The sequence below is a fragment of the Vespula vulgaris genome, chromosome 2 (genome assembly GCF_905475345.1).
Source record: "Vespula vulgaris chromosome 2, iyVesVulg1.1, whole genome shotgun sequence".
Classification (NCBI taxonomy): domain Eukaryota; kingdom Metazoa; phylum Arthropoda; class Insecta; order Hymenoptera; family Vespidae; genus Vespula; species Vespula vulgaris.
The window spans coordinates 2400336-2426871 of record NC_066587.1 but is presented as its reverse complement, the minus strand read 5'-3'; the positions used below and the strand labels follow the sequence as shown (position 1 = coordinate 2426871).

Below are 26536 nucleotides of genomic sequence, written 5' to 3'. Positions count from 1 at the left end.
TATAAACTTTGAAATGTTCGACTTGGATAGGACGGGAACAAATTTGTAGTTTTATTTTAGTTTTTCGTAGGTCAAACAATGTCTGGATTAATTCGTATTTCCGACATTGATCGATGGGAAATTGATAAAAGTATAATAATTACTCTTACGTTTATTTATTAACGTTTCACGTGTATATACCTACATATATACATGCGTAAGTATACACGAGACGTTTGCTTTCTATTTTAAAAGAGATTAGATATAATAGTAAACAAATCAAGAATGTGTATCTGTAATTATGTACGATCGGGGAAATCTTGAAAAAATTTCATACTCCTCTTAAATATCTCTAAATAAAAATTCCTAATATTCCCAAACGAAAATCTTCTCTTCGTATTTTCGTTAGAATAAAATTATTGATAATTCTTAGTATGAAGTAACCCGAATGAAAAAAAAAATAAATAAATAAGGACACACAAAAAAAATATAACAAATTCGTAAAACCTAACCGATAAGAAATATTTAGAGATTAAAAAATCTTTTAGATCAGCGTTTCCTTAACCCTGTTTCATGGAACACATTAGTCTTTCAACAAAATCAGAATAAGTGTCCCATGAAAATTTATAAAAATTAATATTCATTTTATTATTTTCATGGGTTATATGTTAGAAAAATAACATTACAAATTCCGTAATAAATATTCGTTTTGTTTTCTCAACATTTATATTTACTTGCTTGATTTATTTATTATTAATATCTACGTACCCTATAAAATAACCAAGATATTCCGTCATAAAAAAAAATTTTGTGAAACGTTGCTTTAGATTATAAATATCTATCACGCGCGCACCTACACACACGCGCGCGCACGCTCAAAATTATCGTGATATTGTCGACTCTACTACGATATCCGTCTAAATCCTTGATACTTTTCATCGTCGATGTAAAAAAAAAAAAAAAAAAAGAAAAAAAACGAAAAGAAAGGAAAAAATGAAAGAAAAAAGAAATAAGAAAACACAGAAAAAGAAAAAAGGAGAACCTGTATCATCTAGAAAGTTCACGGATATAGGAGAGGAAAAAGAGTGTGATAGAGAGGAAGAAAGAACGATCAGAGAGTGTAGATACGATCAAAGTCAATTACAAGAGCTGACTAACGAGGACGGCGAGAACGAGCTAGGAACGAAAGACGATGAGGTAGGAAAGAAAGAGAGAGCGAGAAACAGAGAGAAAGAGGGATGGAAAGAGAGAAATTCGAGAGAAATTCGCAAAACGACGGGACGGATTAGTAAAAAGGAAATTCCGTCGGCCGGGACTGGTTGTAGTACCTGCGCGCTCGTTATTCAGATATCGGTAGTAGGATGGATAAGGGGTGAGAGTGAGTGAGTGAGTGAGTGAGGTGAGTGAGTGAGTGAGAGAGAGACTGAGAGAGAAAGAGAGAGAGAGAGAGAGAGAGAGCTTGGCGCAGCGCGCACTTTCTGTGGTATTGATTACAGCCTCCTATCCAGGTGCACAAGCAGGGTCAAATCTACCCCTCTCTTCTCCACCGCTCTTTTCCTCGCCACCCTCTTGCTCTCTCTCTTTCTCTCTCTCTCTCTCTCTTCTATCCCTACTACTACACTCTCTCACTCCCTCTCCAGCTTCCTCGTGTGCCCGGCTTCTCTTCCTCTCTCTCTCTCTCTCTCTCTCTCTCTCTCTCTCTCTCTGTCTTCCTCTCTCTTTCTATCTGTCTCTCTCCCTCTTTCTCTTTCTCTCTCTCTCTCTCTTTCTCTCTTTCTCTCTGTGCTCTTTGTTCCCCTTTTACTCTTCACTCGAGCTCACCTTTCCATTTCACACTGCATCCACCTGTACGCATGTCGAATAACCGGAAAATAACACAACGATTTTGAGATACATATCGTATCTCTCTTTCTCTCTATCTATCTATCTATCTATCTATCTATCTATCTATCTATCTTTATCTGTAAGACGTTCCCACAAATCATTTTTTTTCTTTTCAAGAAAAAGACGAAATTAAGGTAAAGGGATGGTTGAGATTCGGATTTGGATTTTCTCTTCCTTCTTTTTTTTCTTTTTTTTTTTAATATTTTCGTCAGTAATTAAAAGAAGTATTGAAGATAAAATGAAAATTGTAAAGAAGATAAAATATAATTAGACCGTAACTATTAGTGCAGTGAATAGGGATTGGAATTGCGTTGATATAAATTAATATTTAATAAATAAAATACTGATAGAGTGAAAGATATTTTTTATATATTTTTATTTATTAAAATAATATGTATATGTATGTCTGTAGATATATATATATATATATATATATATATATATATATATATATATATATATGCATAAAAAGGATGAATATGTCCAGCTCTCAAAATTGCATACATGCATATATTTTCAACATCGATCGCCACCACCTGCGAAATCCAGGAGGTACCGTGATACGCATCGCTCTTCCCTGGGCAAAACCACAATCCTAATCTCTTGGTTATCTAATCTGGAAATACCATAAAAAGGAGTCCGAACGAAAACTTAGAAGTTGGAATGGTACTTTTCTTTTTATTTCTCTCTCTCTCTCTCTCTCACTCACTTTTCATCTATCTTTCCTCCTTCCTCTTTCCAAAGATATCTGCTTATCGCATTTTCTTTCTCTCGGTGAAAAAAAAAGAAGAAGAAAAAAAAGAAAAATAAAAAAAAAAGTCGACGAGTAGAAAAAAAATTAGATGATATAGTATCTAGGAAGAATTGATCAGCTGATTCCTATCAAGAAAATTCATCAATTCTTTATAGAACATGTAATAAGAATTCTCTAATGCGTTTCACCTGCTAATGAGAAAGGAAGAGAGAGGGAGAGAGAATTAGAATTAGAGAGAGAGATAGAGATAGAGAAAAAACGTCCTCTTCGAGTAGGACACGAAAATTGTAATTTTCCGGTTGTAACGCGTGTGACCTAGATGCATAGTTATATAGGTAAATGTACATACGCGCTTGCTAGCTCGTTCGCGCGCACTTACACGTACGTACATACATACATACATACATACATATATACATACGTAACGAGTCGTTCGTTAAACGTTCCACGAGTAACCCTAAACCACCAGGAGATTCCTGGCCCTTTCATCAAGCAACGTCCGAGTAAGGTCCGAGTAACGTCCAAGCAACGTTCCTCCTAATTCGAAATTCTAATCTAACGATCCGAAACATTTCGATAGGAAATAGAATTGGAATCTGAACGAGTGCGCGTTGTTCGATTGGAATAGTCAGGAAAGTTTCGGATATTTGATCAGCCGCTTTCGCATATTGTATCTCGTCGACGAATAACTTCGTTATAGGTCGGAATCAATATACAGGATGGACCAAAAGTTTCTAGACGATCTGAAACTTCCTAAGTGATTTTAAATATCTATTACACCATTTTCGTGACTTTTCACGCCGATACCTCCAACTTTCTCGTAATAGTTTTGCAAACAGGTCTTGTAGTTTTCACGGTTTGAAAGAAAAGAAAAGAAAAGAAAAATAATCGCAAAGAGAACAGAAACATAAGAAAATAAAGTGAAAAAATATGTATAGCCCGAAGGGTTTCGAGAAGGATCGAATCAATTTTTTCAAATCATCTTGAATCTTTTGAACCATCCTGTATATTGGATTCGAGTTTCGAATGAATCAAAATAAATAACTATAGGTTGTATACTGACGAAAAACGACTGGAAAGAGACAGAGAAGGATAAAAAATAAAGAGAGAGAGAGAGAGAGAATAAAATTCTTCTTATCAAAAATTTATGCTTGATTATTTTAAATAAAATGGGAGATGAAATCGTTCGACTAGAAAACAACCTTCGTTATATGTAGGTATTGTCGAAGAGTGAAAACATGCTCGATGCACTATGTGTCACGACTAAACGACCGTTTTAAATGACACACACACATACATGCATATATATATATATATATATATATATATATATAAAGAGAAATAGAGAAAAAGAGAGATAGGGGAAAAAAAAGAAAAGACAAAACGAATCGCAATCGATCGACGACATAATTTATACTCGGTTATAGGACTCGTGGGTCCTATTTTTCGCATTACCAGAGAACCCTGCTGTTCTACGGTACCCGACATTGAATGAATCATAAAAGGAAACGTAGCATGACATTTTCAACGATCCTATACAAAATCTCGTTTACCCTGGGATGTTACTTTCGATGCTTTGAAAAAAAAAGAGAAAAAATACAAAAAAAGAGTAGAAAAAAAAAAGAGTAAGAAAAGATTTAGAAAAAGATATAACAAAAGACGGAAAGTACAAAAAAAAAGAAGAAAAAAACAAAAAGATCAAATAAGAAAAAAATTACTTTCGCAACTAATTCGAAATATGATATTTATATAAGTATATACCACGTTATTATCTAAAGCGAAGCTTTGAAGTCAAGTTGAATGGCGGACAAAGTAGTCCGGTAGAAATGAATTTATCTTAATCCGACTATATGAAAGAGACTCTTAGCATACCAACAAACTCAGTTTTAACTCGTTCTCTTTCGAACTTAACAAGCCGTTTCATCGCGAATATACACACACGTGCGTGCGAGCCACGCACACACATACAAAACAAATAACTTATTTTACCACAAACGATATAATCATCTGACATTAAATCAGAAAATTCGTTTCGTTCAATCGCACGAATGAAGATTATTATTATTGTTACTATTATTATTATTATTACTATTATTACTATTATTATTATTATTATTATTATTATTATTATTATTACTATTATTATTAATTTATTGCAAACGTCATAAGGACAGTCGAGATCTATAACGTGAACGTGGCAACGTATTTATGTATAATATATCATACATATTCCACTTTTAATTCAGTTTACTTCTTCCATCTGCAATTTTCGGATCGTAGCCGCGGCAGGTTACCATTCACCATCCATATATGCATATATATATATATATATATATATATATATATATATATATATATATATTACGTACGTACGTACGTATGTATGTATGCATATATATATATATGTGTATTTATACTGCCCGTAGCATGGAAAAGTTGAAATTTTAATTACCGTCAACATTCATCGAGTTATTGAGCTCTCTTTCTCTATCCATCTGACTCTCTCTCTCTCTCTCTCTCTCTCTCTCTCTCTCTCTCTCTCTCTCTCTCTCTCTCTCTCTCTCTTTCTCTCTTTCTCTCTCTCGTTCTCTCATTCTCTATCTATCTATCTATCTATCTATCTATCCATACGTTCTTTTTCTCTCCTCTTGAATGGCAATTATTCATGAAATGATTAACGGTCCATTAATTACAGTCCGATGTCAAGTGAATTTATCATCTAGACGATACCACCATGTCATTAAACCATGTTGTAGTAAATCCGACCGCACTTTAAATGCCACCGTCTTACTTTTCTACAGAAAACGTTGTTGGAACGACGTGTCGATCATCCCTATTTTCCTAGAGCATTGAAGTTCTCGAACGACCTATATACATAGGTATGTATGTATATACCTATCTATCTATCTATAAATGTATATACGTTTGTATATATGTATATATGTATGTACGTATGTATGTACTCTTTTTTTTCTCTCTTTCCTCTTCCTCAGATCGAAGAGAATGGTCCAGCCCAACGCAAAAGCAAAAGAGAGACAAAGATAGAGATAGAAAAAGGGAGAGAAAGAGAGAGAAAGATTGAAAAGGAAAAAGAGAGAAAGAGAGAAAGAGAGACGCTTTATTATCATGGAAATATTGGATTCTCAAAGGAACGCCACACGCTCGCTCGCACCAATTCCTAACAGTTTGCTCACAGTTACGTCGTAAACGTGCGAACACCGACGCCTAAGGCAAAACGATATTGAAAGAGTAAACCAGTTCTATAAAATCACTCTTTCTCGTTCTTATTCTTATTCTTCTTCTTTTACTTCGCTATGTTTTTTTATTTTTCCTACCACCTGTCACCACCCCCCGTCACCCCACTCCTCTGATCCCTCCGGCCACGACCGCAAATCCCAACCTCAAGATTGATACTACATTTTGTAAAATTTCTACATCGCCATACTTTATTTCATACCTTATCTTCCTATCTTCAGATATTTCTCTTCATCATTATTTTTATTAATATCACATAATATTAATCAAATAAATCATTACATTTTCCTATCCCAATGTAAATAAAGCAATGTACGTAAAGCAAATCAAACGTTAAGAGAAATTCGATTCTATTTCAGCAGATCGGTTTATATAATATGCTTTATCTTTCTCGGACAAATAAAAAATGAAAATGTAATTCTTTTTTTCTTTTTTACGTTTACGAAAAGCTTTCAAGTTATATCTTAACCATGAACATTTTCGATGTTATCGTACTTCGAATCGCTTCAAGTATCTCTCCACGTTCTTCGTTTTCCTTTTCATTTTGATTTTTCTCCTTCTTCTTCTTCTACTTCTTCTTCTTCTTCTTCTTCCTCTTCTCTCATCCACGGACATTATCAGTCCTCCTATTTACTTGTGAATCGTACTGAGTACTTCTCATTTGCAGAACCGAGTTAAAAGAAATCCCAGCCGTTTACCGAACTCCAAGCCGCTCTTTTTGATTCTCTTTTTCTCTCAAATCGCAAAATGACGGGTTGCAGTTTATCGAGGGTAAAGGGCAGGAAGGGAGGGAGGGGTGACGAGACGAAGGTAGAGTAGAAGGGTGAGGTAAAAGGGTAAAGGGTTAAAAGCCAATTGCGGATGCTCCAATTACATAGGAGAGTAACTTCGTCGAAGGCTAAAAAGTATAAAAGTTCATTTAACATCCTGATCTTTCTATTGGCTACGATATTTTATCGTTTCCACTTTCTCTTTATTGCATTATATAATCAAGATTTATATAGATCTTCTTCTTTCTATCTCTCTAATTAATTATTATCTCGTAAATCATTTATATTAAAACATCTGCTTTTTATCCTCGAAAGCAACTTCGTAAATGCTTTTTTGTCCTTGTAATCTTTAAGGGAAGAAAGAGAAAGAGGGGGAGAGAATGAGAGATAAAATAAAATGTTCTTTTGTTTATTATTATCAAGATTTTAATTCGAAGTACCTTCTCGACCGATATTAATGCTCATTAATATCGAATAAATTCGAACTTTCCATTTTTTCAATCAGACGTTATTACATATATATATATATATATATATATATATATATATATAAATTATTTTCAGAGAGCATCTTAACGAGTATTAATTAACTAAGATAAAACGTTACAATTATTTGCTCGAGAACGATCGTAACGAATCCTCGATCAATGTCGATATCAATCGTATTTCATTCTGAAAAGAAATAAATAAGTTCTCTTACGTTACCTATCAAATTTAATATACATATATAAATAATCGAAACGACTTGCAACTCGCTGGCGTTATAAAACTTCGAAAAGGGAAAAAAGAAGATAAAATAAACAGAATCGAAGATTCACCCTCGAATACGACCTTTTAAGTTAAGGATCGTATTTCTTTTGACTCACCCTGTACTCGACATCCCCTCCTGTTATTTCACTCTTGTTCGTCAAGCCAGCAACCTACCTCTCAGGTAATAACATCGCATCACGTTGAGTGATTTTACACTCTTCCAGCTCCCCTGTCAATATCCTCCGATAAATTAAGAACTCGAGATGGAAAAAATGGAGCTTGGGGATAGGGAAAATGAGGAATGAAATGAAGAAGAAAGAAAAAGAGATAGAGAAATAGATAGATAGACATAGAGAGAAAGAGAGAGAAAGAGAGTGAAAAACGTCTTTTTCGTTCCGTGATATTCGAGTTTAATAATTGCAAATCCACTAACAAATGAGCATTGTTATTATTATTATTATTGTTGTTGTTACTGTTGATACGAAATAAATAAAATTTACTAGATAATAATGTTGTTCTCGTAACGTCAGTAAAGAGATTCTTGTCTACTTTCACAGATTACTATATTTACATATCCCTTAGACAGTATAGGAGCGAAATGAAAATGTCCAGTTCGCTAGCCGATGAGAGAATTTGCACTGCAAACATTTCCAGCTGGCGCGTACCGTGCAAACACCAAACACATAAGTATGCCACGTTGGAATATTACACGTCGTTGTAAAATTTTCTCTTTTTCTCTATCTATCTATCTATCTATCTTTCTCTCTCTCTCGCTCTCTCATTTTCTATCTTTTTTCTCTTTGTTTAACACACACGTATACGAGCCATATGATTTATCTACCCACAAAGAGCATCTCTTTTTATCATTGATATGAAAAAATAAAGAGAGAGAAAGAAAGAGAGAGAGAGAGAAGAAAAAAGCAAATAATCGAGCGATTTTTCATCCCGATATTAATGAAAAAGATTTGGTGGCTCTATTCGTTAAGCTTCGTACAAATGAATATGTATATCTATAGGACGTGTAATTTTCTTAATTGCTTTCTACATCGTTGAACTTTATCGGAACGTTACGATCTTGGGACATGATTATAGGAGCATTCATTAATAGTCGCAGTAGGTAAATATACGGATGAAGAGCCAAAGCAAGAGTGAAAGATATATATATATATATATATATATATATATATATATATATATATATATATATAAAGAGAGAGAGAGAGAGAGAGAGAAAACGAGATAGTAAAAGAGAAGGATGGATAGATAGATAAATAGATAGATAGATAGATAGATAGATAGATAGATAGATAGATAGATAGATAGATAAATAATGTAGACATTTTCTCCTTATTTCATCATTATGAAATTGAAATACCGTGAAGACAAATCGTTCTACCACTCTCGACTCGCTTTATCTCACTTCTCTTTGTCTTCCTCCCGAGTGAGATCGTTCGAGCGAAAACTTTCGAAATCGTACTTCCTGATTTTAGAAATGATTTTCATTCGTTGAAATTTCTCGTTAAAATCAAAATCGCAAATGTCATTCATCGTTTACATGTATTCCCTTCATTTTCGTAAAATATTCCCATAGAAACATTAATTCCCTTTCATCGATACGTTTGACACGATACCATTTTAATAATTAAACCAAAGAAAAATAATTTTGCGAATCTCATTGCGGACGAATTTCTCATTAACGCGAAATTTATGTAATTACCTTGAATACAACAGTATTCTTTATTTTCTTCGTCATTCGAATTTGCTCCTTATCAAAAGAAATAAAAAGAAAGAGAGAGAAGGACAAAAGACTTTTACATCAGCTTTAATATCCTCTTCTCTGGAATCATACCTATTCCATTCTTCTTCTTCTATTTCTATTTCTATTACTATTACTTCTTCTTATCATCGCTCATAATACACGAAAATGGTTGCTTGTGTAATACTTAAAACGAGTGACAAAAGCAACGAAATAAAGTGAGTCAGAAATCCGTAGAAACTTTTGGCAATGAAGAAAGTTGAAAATATCTTTTGATAAGAATGATATCACGTTGTTAAGCAATGAGATAACTATCTACGTTTACAATTATTATTATAAAGAGAGAAGGATAAAGAAAGAAGGAAAGAAAGGAGAGAGACAGAGAGAAAAAGAGAGGGTGAATCGAAAGGATAAAAAGTACCAAGATATTTATTTATCATTTACTTAGCTTGGCACGCGATCCACGAGGGTATAATATTCCAAAAGAAGAAGAAAAATAAGAAGAAGAAAAAGATGAAAGAGAAGAAAAAGAAGGAGAAAAAGAAAGTGAGAAAATCAACGACTACGAGGACAAAGAGGAAAGAGGAGAAATGATAAACGCTGGTGTTGGAAAGAAGGATGACGGAGTAAAGGAAAATAGTAATACAAGCATGGCTGTACGTACTACCGGTGCATCTTATGAAGGAAAGAGAGAGAGAGAGAGAGAGAGAGAGAGAGAGAGAAGAAAGTCGAGGAAACCGGAGACTGAAAGGATGAAAGAAGAGGAAACCAAGGGTGAGAAGCAACGGAGAAACGTTGAGATCCATGAAAGAGAAAGGATATATGTATAAAAGGAACATGAAATAAAATAGAAAAAAGAAAGACTTTTAAAAAAGAAAAAAAAATTAAAAAAAGAAAAAGAAAGACACCGAAGAAAACACGAGAATATAAGATGATATATAGATTTTCTATTTGTATACCATTGGATACAGGAGATGCCAGAAAGTGATATTATATTTCATGGAGTATAACTATTTGAGTATGGTTATGGATTATAATCTAACGTAATATTTATTAGAATATTTTTTCAATAATAAAATTTCTTATTCATTTATATTGAAAGTATAAGATATTCGGTAATTGATATTTTCTGGATATATATCTACTTGAAAGGAACATATATACATACATACATATATATATATATATATATCTCACAAAAATTTATATATATAAGTATATATGTCATATATAATATATATATTCTATAATAAAAAGAACAACTTTTTTATCAAAAATTTTACGATAATTCGATAAATATTATATTATCCTATCTTTGCGTTTTTTTCTTTAATTTCTTTTCGAATCGCGGTTTTCTTATTGCTCGGTAGAAAAAAAGAAAGAAAAAAAAAAGAAAAAGAAGAAGAAGAAGAAGAAAGAAAGAAAAAGAAAAACTTTCTAGAACGGATCAATGCGTGCGTTCGTTCGTTCGTTCGATCGTTATTTCCACTTTCTAGCAATTTTTTAGCACTTCACCATCGAAAACACTTTTCTCGTTAAAAGCCTTTTAATCGGGCTTTTACAAGGAGCCACGAAAGAAACGAGCCTTTTCGAGGCGAACCACGGAGAGCACAAATGACTCCCTCTCAGAGAATCTTTCCCTTACGGTAGGAAGACAGACCCGATCGAGGAGTACACTCGCAAGTCCTTTTCTCTTTTTTCGTTTTTCCTTTGGATTTTCGAGAAATGAAAATGTGTTCCAAATTCAACGAGGGATTTTCGCAAAGCAAAATTATATCTACTAGTACATCTCAACGTTTACGATGACCATCTGTGAACATCAAATGGATGTCCATATTGGAATCCCACGATTCGTTTCGTTGCTTCCTGTATTGTGTGAATTGAAATGTTCATCTCTCCTTCCCTCCCCTCCCTTTCTCTCTCTCTCTCTCTCTCTCTCTCTCTCTCTCTGTCTGTCTCTTGTTATTGCTGTCTGTTATCTCAAAACATGAACCTTGTCCTGTTTGTAGACGTCAGAATCGATTGGAGCAAACGAACGAGTTTGTATTCTCTGAACGATATCGATGCTGCTAATCTTCTCGTTCTGTGTGACGTAAAGCTGAAAAAGAAGGAACGAAATAGTAAAAAAAAGGAGAAAAAATAAACGGAAGAAAGAGAGAGAAAAAAAGAGGGAAAAAAATAAAGAGGAAACGCAAAAAACGAAAAGACAGAGTCGATCACGGATGAGAGAGAGAAAGGGAGGGAGAATGATGCTGTTCGAGTTGTAGACGAACGAAGAACGTACATACATCGACGACATAGCTCGGATTAAAGGATCTTTCTCTCTCTCTCTCTCTCTCTCTCTCTCTCTCTCTCTCTCTCTCTCTCTCTCTTTCTCTTTCTAGTACATGGACAGGATGGATCGTTCGATAGGATTAAGAGTAATCGTTCCATGTTTCCTTGCTTTTTATTTTTCTTGTCTTTTTTCCTCTATATACGAAGGCTTTTCCTATATATACACACACACACACATGTGTACATATATATATATTTATATATATATATATATACATATGTAATATATACTTATATAAAAAAGAAAAAAGAAAAATAAATAAAAATATCAATCGAATTAAATATAATCCCGATTGTTTATGAATTGATTATAATGAATTATGCAAATCGAATTGTAGAATCTCTCTTATAGATCCCGTAAAATATGACAAACCCCAGCATTCGAAAATTCGTGAAACAAAGAGACTAAATGCAGAGATACAGTATTGGTTAGCTATTTTGAACGGTTAAATAATCGAAGCACTCTCGCGATCGATAACGGCGGGCACCAGTGCAGAAATAATTTTGATTGATCTGCGTTGTTATGGAATTAATTTCGAACGTGGATCCTCCTCTCTACAGGCCCAGTGTTACATCATAGTTCGCGCGGATCGGCACGGTCATTAACTTGCTTTTAGCGGGAAAACGTTTTGCTATAATATAAGCGATCGTACCAAAGAGTACCAACCATTTTTGAATGATTTTAATTTATTCGAAAAAGCGCATATATTCAATTTTCTTAAATATATTTATCATTTTGGTTTACTTTCAACATTTTTTTTCTTCGTTTGTAAAACAGAAAATAAAAATTATATATATACATATATATATATATATATATATATAAATTATAAATTTTAATAATCTCTGTCTTTCTCTTTCTCTCTCTCTCTTTTCTCTGTTTTGTCACGCATTCTTTCTTTCATTTTGTCTAACTAAGCTATACATCGTTGAAATGCTGTTTAATTTATATAATCCTATATTGGATCAAAGTTTCCAAATCCAAAATTAAATATAACAGTTATCTATCTTTCTATCGAAAGGATATAAATAAATAAATATATAAATACGATAGAACTTCATAACTAAAAATCTCTAATTTCACTATTCCCCCATAATTATTATACCGACTCGCAAATATAAATTGTTATTTATCATTTTTTATTGTTAAAGCGTTATTTATGAAAATATTATACGATGACGTAACATATCGATAAAAAGTTCTACCAGAACCATCGTCAAATAAATTTATCAAGACAAATACGGTTCTACTACGTTGCTAAAGAAAGTTTATACAAATAATATCTTTGTTTTCGAATCGAGACAATATTCTTTTCGAAGTTTCGAAGTTTCGTCTTGTAATAAAGAAAAAGAAAGGAAAAGAAAAAGAACAAGAAAAAAGAAAGAAAAAAAAAGAAAAAGGAAGATATATATCAAACGAACAACGAGATCAAATATATTCAAGAGACGTACAAGGTGATCGTTTTAATTGATGAAAATGTTCATTCATCGTGACTTATAGCCATTCGAATTATTCGAAATTAGAATTTGGAGAGCGACCAGTTGAGTACCGCAGACGTGCACGGCGGGCGACTGGGTTAGGCTTGCAGAAGGGGTGAATGCCAAACGCGGAGGAGACAGGATAGCGAAGGGGATCGAAGGGAGATAGCTCGACGAACCGGGTGGATGGGTGGTTGAGTGGGTGGGTTTTGGGGAAAGGGAAGGGGAGAGCTTGCTCTGTCTTCGCGGTGGGCTCGATATGTCGTCGCATCGAGGCCGACGTGCTATTGCGATTGACGTACGACCGCAACGTCGACGCCGCAATCACTAAACGCAAAACCGTGGATGGACGTGCGTGTGTAAGTGAATGATTGCTTCTCTATACGTATATATATTTCTGTATATATGTGTGTGTGTGTAGATATCTGTGGATATGTATGTTTGTGTGTGTGTGTGTGTGTATTTACGCGTACCTTTCGGTCTTGCTAATACGAAACGGCCCTCGCGCGCGTCGCTCCGTTAATCTGTTTTGTTTCCCAAATTGCATTCGACGCGGTGTGCATTACGGAGTCGGCCAAACGAAATTCGACGTGAGTGAATGAGTGAGTCAGTGTATAAGAGAGAGAGAGAGAGGATTGATATTACGAGTAATCGATCTTGAGTAACGATCCGATTCGATTCCTTCGACGACGACGTTTTCTTCTTCGTTTTGAAACAAGTGATATAATTAGGGATGATTAAATCGTGTGATTATTGTATATAAGATTGGTCATCTTTATCTGACTTTTATATATATATATATATATATATATATATATATATATAAATAACTCGATAAAAAAAAGTATATATATTGTTCATTGAGTTTTTCTTCTTTTTTTTTTCTTCTATCGATTGAAATATAATAATAGGATATTTTAGATAGAAGGTAAATTATCTTTCATTCAACTATATATACTCTTATGTACGTATAAGAATGTATGTGTATGTATGTATTCGTATATATGTATGTGTCTAGATTTTCATGCTCCTTCCACGAGTACATTCAGCTATGCGGAATGATTTCCTTGGAAAAATAAAAGAAAGAGATCGAGAAAGAGAAAGAAACGGATTCTATCCGATTTCGAAGATAGAAGAAGGTCTTATCGTTCGCCAACGTGAAACCAACACGGATGCTAGAGGAAGAAAAGTACATCTCGAACGGGAAAAGTACATTTTTCAGCATTGGAAAATTTCAAATATTCTTCCAAGGGGGAGAGAAAGAGAGACAGAGAGACAGAGAAAGAGAGAGAGAGAGAAAGAGAGAGAAAGTTAGACATGGTAAAAGAAGTTTTCTCTCTTCTTTTCGATCTTCTCTTTCTATTTTTTTCCCCTTTTTTCTTTTTTTTTTTTTTATTTCTTCTCGTTCGAAGGGTCAAGCGAACCGTCGTCGACATCGTCGCCGTTCACGTAAACCTGTTCTTTAGAAATGCGAAAGAAGAAAACGGTAGGCGAACCCTAAGAATGCAAAGTTAGCCACCCAAAGAGAAATGGTCCTCGTGAGATGCCTTCCGAATATTTGACAACGCGTTTCCCCTTGACGATCGTCCAGAAGTGAAGACACGATCTTGGATACCCAATTGTTACATATGCGCATACAAGTCAAATACAAAAACAAAATGAACTACTATTTCCCGGAGTATCTCGTGAATATTTTATTTCTATACTATTTTAACGAAAATCCTGACGCTAAAAGCATCCTTAAAATAATTCCATCGAAATGTTCTGTCGTATTATATTATATATAAATAACGATCGATATCATATAGTATTTCAACAAATTTAATTATTATAAATATATACATATACAAAAACGAAATGTGCTTCCCAAATATCTGTCGTATTAACACCTTCTCCTTTAATATTTAACATCACTCTTATTTCATTCAAATGTTTTCATTCATAGAAATAGTCCTATGATGGATTATAAATTTGATTAATTTATAAGGACTTCGATTTCGAACCAGAAAATCGCAGATATTAATACTGTCTCTTATTCTGTTGCATCGTCCCTTCTACTGTACCCAAAAAATAAAAAATAAGAATATTGAAATAAAAAATATATATATATCCAGCCCCTATATAAACCATATCGAAAATCATGGATTCAAAGATGTCGATAAGTAACCGACTTACTGTATTCAAGCTATGTCGATAAATAGCTAACCTACTATCTTCGATCTATGTCGATAAATAATCGCGACCTGCGTCGATAAGTAATCGACTTCATGTTACTATAAATAAACAATTTAATATTACTGGCCTACGTCGATAACTGCGATACTAGTCAAGTTTAATGATTTAGATGTTTCCACGAAAATCTTTATCTATAAATTTTTATTCCCTAAATATATATATATATATATATATATATATCATTAAATATCTTCGATATTTTCATTCTTCGACAATCCCAAATGCAATAAACAAACGATGCAACAAACCAAAAGACGACACACAACATCGCAATCTCGATGCATATAGCAGTTTATCACCTTTCACTCATAGCGTATGCAACTTCAATGATAAGTATGAACAAAATATAAACTTTTCAGTGTGTTTCTCTAAACAGTTACTTAAAAATTCAACTATATCTATCAAAGTATAATTATATGACAATATCAAATGAATCTATTTTAGTATTTAATTAAAATTAAAAAGAAAAAAATGTTGTAAACGCACTGAAATATGCAGCCATTCGCCCGGTAGTACTTGCGTTATACAATCTAGATTTAAATTTCGATATATCGCAAGCAATACTGACCCAGGTCTCACCACGTGGAGGTTGCTGCTTACGGAGACCCAGGGATTGGTAACGATCATTCTACTTCTATATTATCATTCTTTTAAAATCAAATAAAATCTCAATCAGGACTGAACTATTGTTTTAATATTAGTTTACTGTTCTCCGTGTATATTACATGTCGTTCAAATAATTATCAAATTCCCGAAAGTATTAATATTTTAATCTTAAATTGATTGATTCAATTTCAAAGAAATGGATATTAAAAATAATCGACATTACAAAAAAAAAAAGATCGATATTAAAAGAATATATAATTTGAAAAGTAATCTAAGTGGATGAATAAGATCGTTAGAGATGGTAAAGTGATAGTAAAGGTAAAGGGACGAAGATGATCGATATAGGTATCATAGTTTGATGAGAAAACGACGATGAGAATACATGCTCGCAGTGGACGAGAACCTTAAGAGAAGTTATCTCGGCTAGGAAGTCGAAGTAATGTCTAGTACGCCGATCTAATTCCTTTAAACATGATAAGGAATTTCGAAACACCTGAAAGAGATAGAGAAAGGAAGAGAGAGAGAGAGAGAGAGAGAGAGAGGGAATGACAAGGAAGGAAGGAAGGATTAACTGAAGGTGATCTCCTTTGAACAAACGTACCCTCTTTCTCTCTCTCTCTCTCTAAACGTAAATGTGAGGTGAGTTCTAATACGAAATTAGCTAAGTTAAGAGCTAGTAAGGAAAGGATAGTCCATAGACGAGATATCAGACAGAGCTTCCTAAGTTGTTTCGTTCTATGAACACAAGGGAACACTATGCAAACCTTGTGGCATAGCTTCGCACTTCCACGTTCTCAACATTGTACATCCGTTATGCGAGCTTCAACTTCCAAAGTCACTTATCCTCTTCTCTCTCTCTCTCTCTCTCTTTCTCTCTCTCAAACATTTCTCCAAATTTACATTTAGTAGGTAAAATCCTAGCTAGGTAGGGCTCTTTCGAGCTTATCCATGTATCGCTGTTGACCCGTAAAACGACAATACGAAACGATTACTATCGTTCGAAGGAAATTCTGAAAGCAGAGAGAGAGAGAGAGAGAGAGAGAGAGAGAGCTGACCATTATCAAAACATTCTGTACTTGTTTCAAAAAATATCTCAACGCAATGCAGACGTCAATAATGGTGTTTTCTGTAAAAGCAAAAGAAAATTACGAGAAACGTCACGTTTCGTGTTATTTATTTAATCGAACCTTTTTATTTTCTTCAATCTGTCGAAACTTTATTTTTCTTTCTTTTTTTTTTTTCTTCTTTCTTTCTTTCTTTCTTTTCCTAATATTATTTAAACGAAATAAGAAACACCTACATTCCGAATACTATTTTATGATGTAAAAAAATAAGGTCTAATTCTTTTATCTCTTTTTTTTCTTTTTTTTTTTTATTCTCAAAAATGGGGTAGATACACATTAAATAGAATAAAACATTCTCTGACCCTCCTTTTTTTTTCTTCGTTCGATTGCAAATCGTCGTTATCTCGTCGATATTATTACCAAAGTTTATTTATATCTCTCTGTTGGCCATTGTATTCGTGTCAATTTGATTAAAACTCTCGTTTTACGTATATACACCATGAATTTTATCACAGGCAAGTTTATCTTCCGTGCTGATGTTATATTGTCAGTATAGAAAAATTATAGCCGAGAGCCAGGGGCCGATCGAATTTGCAATTGACCGCCATCGAGTTGCGAAATATCTCGTGTACGCTATGATATAGCGATGCCTATGGATTTAATCGAATTTCACGTTTAGTTTGCGATAATTCTAGCAACGTAATAATATCTCTACGATATATGAAAAAAAATTATTAAACAGATTTTATGAAAAATGTATTTATAAAAAGAGAATGACTCAACGAAAATCTATACTTGAATTTTTAATAAGAAAAATATAGCCGCTTGATTTCTTCTTTTCTTTTTTCTTTTTTTAATTATTTAGATTAGAGTACATAAGTCGATAGACAAATAAAATTTTCTTAATTATTGTTTTCTTTATTTTGTTCATTTTGTTATCAAAATATTTTGTTTGATTTTGATCTTGTGTGATTTAAAATCTACATAATTTTGAAATCAATGGAATCTGTAATTTCTTCTTATCGACGCTCGGTAATTAAAATAATCTTAGTTAGTTAATAGTCCGTTGGATGACGCTGTGTAATTTTTCTCATCACAGAATAAATGAATCCATTTTTTAAAACACTGTACTTAGTGAGCAAGGAAAACGATTGATATTCCATTCTAATTACCCAATCGGACGAATACCCTGTAAAGATTTCTTTAACTTCTCGTTCCGATCATCTCTAACAGCTGCTGTTTAACGTCTTACAAAAACGTAATCTAAATTCACGAATGCACGTTCAAAGAGTTACTATGTTTCACCTTATGAACATTCCATACGGAAGTTTAATTTGAAAATTATTACACATTTTTAGTCAACATCATTCTTGTGAAAAATGCAGCCGAAATTACAAGTTTTATCTAACATCATAGAGGTAATATAAAAAACATATATATACATATATATCTTACCTTTTTTTAGTTAAAGATAATTTTTTATAATTAAAGATAATATTAAAAATTATTAATTTACAAATGAATTATATAAAACATATTTAAAAATAATTGATTTACAATGAATTATTTTTTAGAGATTAAAAAATGTAACTACTACAGGTACAGGTCATTTATATGGAGTAAAACATAATGATACTTTAACAATAATAACGTTTAATATTAATAACGATAGTGATGATACTTTTAATACTCTGTCATTTGTAAGTTTTTTACCTACAAATGTAGATCCTTGTGGAATATTGTATATTGAAGAAAATGATGAAAACATTCCTGAAACATTCAAAGTAAGTAGAACATTATTTCAATAATATATTTTTTTCATTTGTTTTCTTACAAATGTTGTTTTAAATAATTATAATTTATTTTTTTAAGAATCATGAAATAGTTTTAAAGTACTTGCTGAATAATACAAATGCGGAATGGTATTATAACAATGGTGAATTAGAAAAATTTAGTAATATTGAGATAATTAATGAAAATAAATTTAAAGAACAATTTGCGTACGTTAGAATACAATTAGGTATACCTTTAATTGGTGAAAATGAAAAAATATTGGATACATTGAAGAAGATAAATGAACATGTAAGTTCCATTTAAAAATATTAATTATTATCTAATATATTTTTATAACATTAATAATTATTATTTCAAAATAATTATACTCTTATTGAAATTCTAGATTTCATCTGGAAAAGTAGCATTTTACTTTCCATCGAAGAATATCTACCTTTTTAATAATAATGATGATGATGATGATGTGGAAAATGCACAACTCAAGGAACTTTTTAATGTTCTAAGGACAAATGGTGGATCTGTACATAATATAGTTAGTATAGAATATATTGAAAATTGTACCATATCTTCATACAATCTATTTACTTTTATACTTAATAATATTTTTTAATACTTTTTTTGTTAGAATGCAATATACGCGAATGCGTTATTACAAATATCTAAAAGAGAACCTAACGATGCATGTAAACATGCTCCAGTATTGCATCAAGCAAAATGTAAGTAATACTGTTATAAAAATATATATTTTATATCGATGTACTATTAAAATTTTTTTTGTATATTACAGATACATTTGATAGTATAGAATATACCTTTAATATCGATAGATTAGTTTTAGTTAACCATGGTGTAACTTCTTTAGAATTATATAAAGCATTAGTCAAATCTATATGTCAATACATAAACATTATAATAATGTTTTGGAAATCTAATCCTTATACCTGCATGGACTATGTAATCCCATTGGAATGGTTCTATTTTAAACCACGAATACTAGGACATTTATTAACAGTGCCTTATATAAGTGGATGGGACGACGATAGCACGAGTAAGATAATTTATATAAAAAAAAATAATCGGACATAAAAGTATACCATGCTTTTTCTTCTTCTTTTTAGTGTCATGCTTAAAGCAATTACATACAACATTGGCATTAGATTTAACAAGACCTTACTTCCGGCGTATGAACAGTGTGCGGTTCTTTAACGATGTACAAAACAACGATGTGCTCATAAATCCCCACGAATCTATTCCAAGCATTACAGGTATGGTCCTAACTTTTTCTTTATAATTAAAGTATTTACTCTATAAAAAATATGACATTCCAAATATTAATTTTTTTCATTAAGATGGTAAATCAAGTATTGTATATGGATTATATTCTTACCATCATTATATGCAAAATGAATTTGATGATAATGGGTGGGGATGTGCTTATAGATCTCTTCAAACTATTATATCTTGGTATAGGTAAGATATTAAACAAATTTCTATAAAAATATACTATGATGCAATCTAGTTATATTTATACATTATAGATTACAAGGGTATACCGATATACCAATACCATCTCACAAGGAAATGCAAAAGTGCCTAGTTGACATAGGTGACAAACCATTTAACTTCATAGGTAGTAAACAATGGATTGGATCTACCGAAGTAGGGTTTATATTAGAAACTCTTCTTGGAATCAATATAAAAATACTATGTGCTTCGAACGGAGAGGAAGTATCGATTTTAGCTTCGGATCTTGCACATCATTTTGATACACAAGGAACACCAATTATGATTGGTAAGATCGACAATAGATAATCAATTCGATCATTTCAATTAAATTAAAATTTGTATTCTTTTGTCATAGGTGGTGGAGTATTAGCTCACACAATTTTAGGAATAAATTATAATGAATCTTCTGGAGAAGTAAAGTTTTTAATTTTAGATCCACATTATACTGGTTCTGAAAAAATAAATACAGTAATAAACAAAGGATGGTGTGGATGGAAAAGCAAAGATTTTTGGAGAAAAGATTCATTTTATAACATGTGCCTTCCTCAAAGACCTATATGTATATAATTTCAATAACCTAATATCATATTGAATAAAATATGTATAGGTTAACCAATGTAATTGTATTACTTAAAATATGTTAATTGCACAATCTGCATTTATTGTAATATAAACATTGTAATATAACAAAAAATTTTATATGCTACTAAGTTCTATTTTTTTTTATTATTTCTAGATATTACATCTCTATATTTGAAACAAAATTTGATGTTACGTGTCTTTACAGTTCAAATGATATGATCCTCTTATATATATATTATTTCCATAAGTTTATTTCTTTTTTGGTAATATTTTTAATAATGTAATGATAACACGTCCCTACATATAAAAGAGAAATGTTGTTTAAACACACTTGTTGAAGTATATATATATTGTACATCCAAAATATAATTCCATATAGACCAACTGATTTTATTATTTGAATTTATATGTAACTATAAATATATATAAATAATATACATTCTATATTCCCCCAGATTTCTGTAATAATTGAGCAAAACGGGAAGTGATAAGTAATGAAACGTCGATGAATCTATCAACACAATTATTTAAACATGTTTCTGTTCGACTATCCAATTTATTTCCTGGTTTATCGACACATTTATCCCAACATAATTCATTAAATTCATGGATCTAAAAACATAAAAGATTAGTACATACATGACATAACCTTTTAATACAAAAATATCTATAATTAACCTTAAAAAATATTAATAATATGAAAGAGGTAAATATAATTTTACGAATATTGTATTTTCACATAAATTTTATATTAAATGAAATAATCGTGTCGTATAATATACTTAATTACTTTTATAATTACCTGTGCATTAAATCGTGCCGTTTCTTCTTGAATCGTTAAGAATTCTCGTAATTCGTTATCATCTTTTTTTGATTTAATATCTTCATCGAAAGAAGGACTGTCAAGTAAATTTGACATGATTTAACGAATGCTATTACAGTCAATAAAAAATAACAAATCCTTTCAAAAAGGATAATTTTTAATAACTTATTTTTGATTCACACGTGCTATGAAGCTAGAAGCTATGTAATATGTTTCGATATTTCGATATGTCTCGATAGTACATTCAAGATGAGAACGTTCTCTTCTCTGATTGGTTCTTTCTCTAATTGTAAATAAACATTGTTTACAAAGACGTAGCATATTACAACGCAAAATACCGAAAAGTATTATTTTCAATATTTGGATTATATCTTTATTTTTAATCAAACAATTCAGCATTATAAAACGAGACACTATCTATTACATTAATTTTTATTTGTGATAGAAAAAAGTACAAAAAATACACGAAGCCGAATTAATTATATTTAATATAAATAAACAGATATATACATTAAAAACAAATAGATCGTGTGGTAATAAGTAATACTGATATTCATTTGGAATACATATATATATATGTGTGTGTATATATATATATATATATAATATCATCTTACTTATATACATTCTTTATTTTGAAAATTGAGGTACACTGGCATAAAATCATTGAATATAACTATAACAAATTACATTATATCTTAGCTGACCAGAAAAATTCAATAAGAATATAGAAGTGAACCAATCAAGATCTGAACGTATCGAGTATTTCAATTTCTTTGAGCTAAACTGCTATTTGCAGGTGCCACTGACATTTCTCCTCCTTGCGTATTATCACGCTGTGGACTCTATACAAAAAAATTCCTCATTAATATGCATATTAAAAAATAATATTATTAACAAATACTAACAATATTAAGTAAATGATAGACAAGAGAAGGATTATTATTACCTTTACATGAATTTGTTTTTTTAACATAGCGGCTCTCAAAATTAACATACGTGTACGTCTTTGATATTCTTTACCAACACCAATAGATTTTTCAAACGTTGTACTTCGTTGATCAACATCCTTTGCGTATAAAATCTGAAATAAGATTCGATAAAAATTATAACATATCTCATTGAGCCAAGATTTTTTATTATATGATATTACCTTATTATGAGAATCAATACGAGCTTGAATTTGTCCATCAAGAATAAGTTGCATCAATTCATCTTCTAATTCTGGAACTGTTCTATTAAATGCAGTTGCCATTCGCCTCATATCAGCACTTAAATACGGACTAAAATATTGAATCAATGCTCTATTTCGGATTTGTGTGTATAAAACATTTACATGTGGTGCTATATAAATATCTAGAAGTATATTATCCTTTATCTCATCAAGTAATTTTAAACAAGACGCATATTTTGATTCATAAAATTTGAAAATAATATCTCTTAATTGTGGTTCCAGTTCTAAAAATAATTTGAACGAACTACTAAATATAACTTGTTTTTGTAACTCGTGTCTATCAAAAGTAGCCAATGCACAAAGGCCTCCGTAAAGTGCTACATTTCCAGGTGAAAGTAAATCTGGACAATCGCAGTGATCTAACGACGCCTGAAGAAAATGTCTTGCAGCCATTTTGTATTGTCTTGTAGCTAGTTCTGCTAATCCAGCTGCAACCTTTAATTTTGTAATTATAGCCTGATTGTTGTCTTTGCCATGAAGATCTGGAAAATCTGGTGTACTTTCAGCCTTAGTTACATAGCTAAGCACGTGCGACCAATTTTGTAAATAAACTGACACCTTAATTACATTCAAGCACATATTAACGACGTGCTTGCCACTGGTACAATAATCCCGTGCTCTGGAGTAACATTTTAAAGCATTGACGAGATCACCACAATCTAAGTAATGATCTCCTAAATCATCGTGACCTCTTCTTATACTTTCTTTAATCGAATTACTTTTGTAATTTTTGAGATCTGTATCAAATTTCTCTAATTTTAAAGCGGCCTTTTTAGTACGAGATTCCAGCCACATTTGATCTATTGTTAGTATATCTTGGGAAGTTGATTGTGCCGCAATATCTGGTAATCCAGTAGAGCCAGTACATTGAAGAAGTTTTTTATGTAAATTTGTATATAGATTAACGTTATAAGTAGTCATCACATAAGCAATTGCCATCTTCAATGCTTCTACTCTTAACATAGGGCAATGGTCTGCTATATACATAAGCCTATATAATTTGGCAAGACCGGTATAGCTGTTGGCGTAAACTTCCAAATCCTGAAAATAAGTATATAATTCAAAAGTCAATACAAAAGAATTAATAGATATATGTATATTAAAGAATTTTATTTATGAATCTAAACGACATAAAAATTTCTAATGCAAATTAAAAATTACATAAAAGAAAGTTGCAAAAAAGAATTACATTTTCAATATTATCTTTTACCAATGATTACAGTTGGAGTGAAAAAAAAAAGAAAATAAATAAATAAAATATCAATGTATATTTTTAAGGTTATTTGTATTGTTGGTACGTACCAACGTTGGATTTTCAACGATATATGGTTCTTCTTCGGCATTGTCATTATCTTCTGCCGGAACATCAACTTGCATAGGCTCTACCACGTTTGGTTGTATATTTGCAAACATGATATAATATATTAATTTAAATCCAAGAGTATTAACATTCTACGAATCCATCGATGTCCGAAGAAACTTTATATACCGGTTCGTAAATAACTCTTTGTATGAGTGAGAAAGAATACATCCACCCTCTCAATATATGTTGTGTTATCTATCTATATTATCGAAGTATTCACACTTATTAACTGTAGCTGTACAATAAAATAGAACTATCTAGAGAAGAATCGTACAATATATATATATATATATATATATATATGATTATATATATATATATATATATACACATACAAGAAAATTAAGAATACATACGGTAAAGGAATGTTAGTACATTTCTATTTCTTTCGTCAATTCTATCGAATCGAATTTATTTTTTCAAACACCAAAACAATATTGTAAAATTGGAAATATTATTTGTATAAAATTAATAGTATGAAATTATTATTATTATTATTATATATATATATATGATTTGAAAATGAAAATAATCGCGTACCGTACATCAATGCAAATAGGATTTGTTGCGCTATCTACAGTTACAAATGTTTACTACGCGCGACCATATTTCAAATCTATTATATATATTTGCGTAGTATTTTATTATCAATATCGAGATTAAAATAAAAACAGCAATTGAATGAATTATTATTTTTTTTTCAATTTGACAAATATTTCTTTACTTTTTTATTGATTTGTATACATAACCAAAGTATTGTTATCGCATGATCATATCAAATACTATACTATGTAGACATAAGTTGATCTTTAAAGAGAATACGATTATTTATATTATATATAATATTACATAAATATCATTATAAAAAAATTGATAAGATATTATTTAAAACAGCATTCTTCAAAATTTAAGGAATAACGCACGCACGCACACACATATATGCAATGGATTTGAATAATAGAAAATATTTATAAAAAAGATAATACAGAGTTTATTCTTGTTGATTTATAAAATAACATTAATTTCACAAAACATTTAATTATAAAATGCAAAGGACGTTGAAAGACCTTAATGTAAGATATTTTCAAATATTAAAATAATATTCCTGTAGTTGTGTTCCTGTACATCTTGTAAATACAGAAACAGAATATTTACAAATGAAAATTTATTATTTAAAACGTATATTATTACACTGTAGAGAATTTTCCTGAAAATGTTCACATATACAAAGGCTTCTGCCTCATAGAAACTTATGTCTGCTTACATAATGGTATATAACATTGTGTTTTTGCAATATGTTATACAATGTACACTTAAAAAAGTTGTTTTTATATTACCAAATAATTGTAAAACAGTCGCTCATTCAATCTTCTAACATATTAAATGTGTGTGACAATTAATGAATCTTTAAGACACTATAGAAAATAAAAGTTTTTTATCTCGAAGTACACGATCAAAAAATTCAAGCAACAGGCTAATGTTTATTTGTAAATAAGAAAACATACCAAAAATATTAGAAAAGAAATGTAATGTATTTACCGCCTTAGCACACTGTAATAAGAAGCACATGACCAAGACGGTCATATACGAAAAGATAGCACTAACATCTCTTATGAAAGATATACACTGGAACAATAGATTTTCTTTTAGTCCGTTTGTAAACTTTTCTGTGGCGCATTAATATATTCTCAACCTCAACACGTTCCCCCTGTTTGTTGTTGATAAACTTCTATTGTATCTCCTTCTTCCATTTCAAGACTCGTTGGTGTGTCCAACTCATTTATAGGTTGTCCATCAAATCTAAATCTTACCGCTGCTATTGCCAAGCCCTATAAGATAATAAAAATATCACTTTATTGTAACAACATATATAAATAATAAAAAGAAAAGATGTAACGTGCAAAAGATTTTACTTACTACACGATCACAGTAAGCATTCATTAGTTTTCGAAGAGGTGTGTGCTTCTTAATTTTAAACTGTACTACTGCATTATCCTGGCCTAAAACTTTTAAGTTTATATGCTCTGATTCTGTTTTAGTCTCCTACAAAAAGAAACGATTTTTCAAAAAACTGCTTAACCTTATGCACTGTAAACAGTATTATGTTTGCAGGTTATAAAACATTACCTTCTTTTCGTCGGACATGATTAAAGCTTAAAAAAAAGCGCAATTAATTTTGTCAAAAGATGCTTAAATCTTAGAAAACACTTAACAGATGAAATACTAGATTTACCTAGTATATATTTGATATATTATATATTTGCCAAATATCCCGCTTCTAGCTTTATAGCAATACTCACGACATTTCGATGATACACGAACTATATATATTACAGTTGGCTATACTTTATTTTATTGATGTAGTTAT

General features: G+C 31.3%; 4 protein-coding genes across 8 annotated transcripts; 1 reads left to right on the top strand and 3 right to left on the bottom strand.

Annotated features, from left to right (window-relative positions):
• Positions 1–17976: 17976 nt before the first annotated feature.
• LOC127072828 (ufm1-specific protease 2) lies at positions 17977–20930 on the top strand. 2 transcript variants are annotated; one of them, XM_051013605.1, is made up of 11 exons: positions 17977–18124; positions 18225–18284; positions 18441–18650; positions 18739–18948; positions 19046–19192; positions 19286–19376; positions 19448–19708; positions 19779–19925; positions 20010–20130; positions 20199–20452; positions 20522–20930. In XM_051013605.1, the coding sequence occupies exons 2-11, from the start codon at positions 18246–18248 to the stop codon at positions 20731–20733; spliced, it is 1692 nt and encodes a 563-aa protein (XP_050869562.1). In that variant the 5' UTR covers positions 17977–18124; positions 18225–18245; the 3' UTR covers positions 20734–20930. The 2 variants fall into 2 exon arrangements, with proteins under 2 accessions (XP_050869562.1, XP_050869561.1); XM_051013604.1 differs by having other exon boundaries at positions 17981–18284.
• LOC127072868 (mitochondrial import inner membrane translocase subunit Tim8) lies at positions 20803–21796 on the bottom strand. Of its 2 annotated transcripts, XM_051013689.1 has the most exons (3): positions 21551–21796; positions 21187–21360; positions 20803–21045 (listed from the first exon to the last, which is right to left on the bottom strand). In XM_051013689.1, the coding sequence occupies exons 1-2, from the start codon at positions 21665–21667 to the stop codon at positions 21190–21192; spliced, it is 288 nt and encodes a 95-aa protein (XP_050869646.1). In that variant the 5' UTR covers positions 21668–21796; the 3' UTR covers positions 20803–21045; positions 21187–21189. The 2 variants fall into 2 exon arrangements, with proteins under 2 accessions (XP_050869646.1, XP_050869645.1); XM_051013688.1 differs by having other exon boundaries at positions 20803–21360; positions 21551–21795.
• A 301-nt stretch (positions 21797–22097) lies between these two features.
• Positions 22098–24675, bottom strand: LOC127072839 (COP9 signalosome complex subunit 1). Of its 3 annotated transcripts, none has more exons than XM_051013636.1 (5): positions 24525–24675; positions 24108–24367; positions 22725–23846; positions 22521–22655; positions 22098–22416 (listed from the first exon to the last, which is right to left on the bottom strand). In XM_051013636.1, exons 2-5 carry the CDS (start codon positions 24216–24218, stop codon positions 22339–22341), a joined length of 1446 nt encoding a protein of 481 aa, XP_050869593.1. In that variant the 5' UTR covers positions 24219–24367; positions 24525–24675; the 3' UTR covers positions 22098–22338. The 3 variants fall into 3 exon arrangements, with proteins under 3 accessions (XP_050869593.1, XP_050869592.1, XP_050869591.1); XM_051013635.1 differs by having other exon boundaries at positions 24108–24403; positions 24525–24672; XM_051013634.1 differs by lacking the exon at positions 24525–24675 and having other exon boundaries at positions 24108–24422.
• Positions 24676–25316: 641 nt separating this feature from the next.
• On the bottom strand, positions 25317–26501 carry LOC127072870 (small ubiquitin-related modifier 3). The gene is made up of 4 exons (XM_051013690.1): positions 26402–26501; positions 26296–26321; positions 26086–26211; positions 25317–25997 (listed from the first exon to the last, which is right to left on the bottom strand). The coding sequence occupies exons 2-4, from the start codon at positions 26311–26313 to the stop codon at positions 25863–25865; spliced, it is 279 nt and encodes a 92-aa protein (XP_050869647.1). The 5' UTR covers positions 26314–26321; positions 26402–26501; the 3' UTR covers positions 25317–25862.
• Positions 26502–26536: the final 35 nt, after the last annotated feature.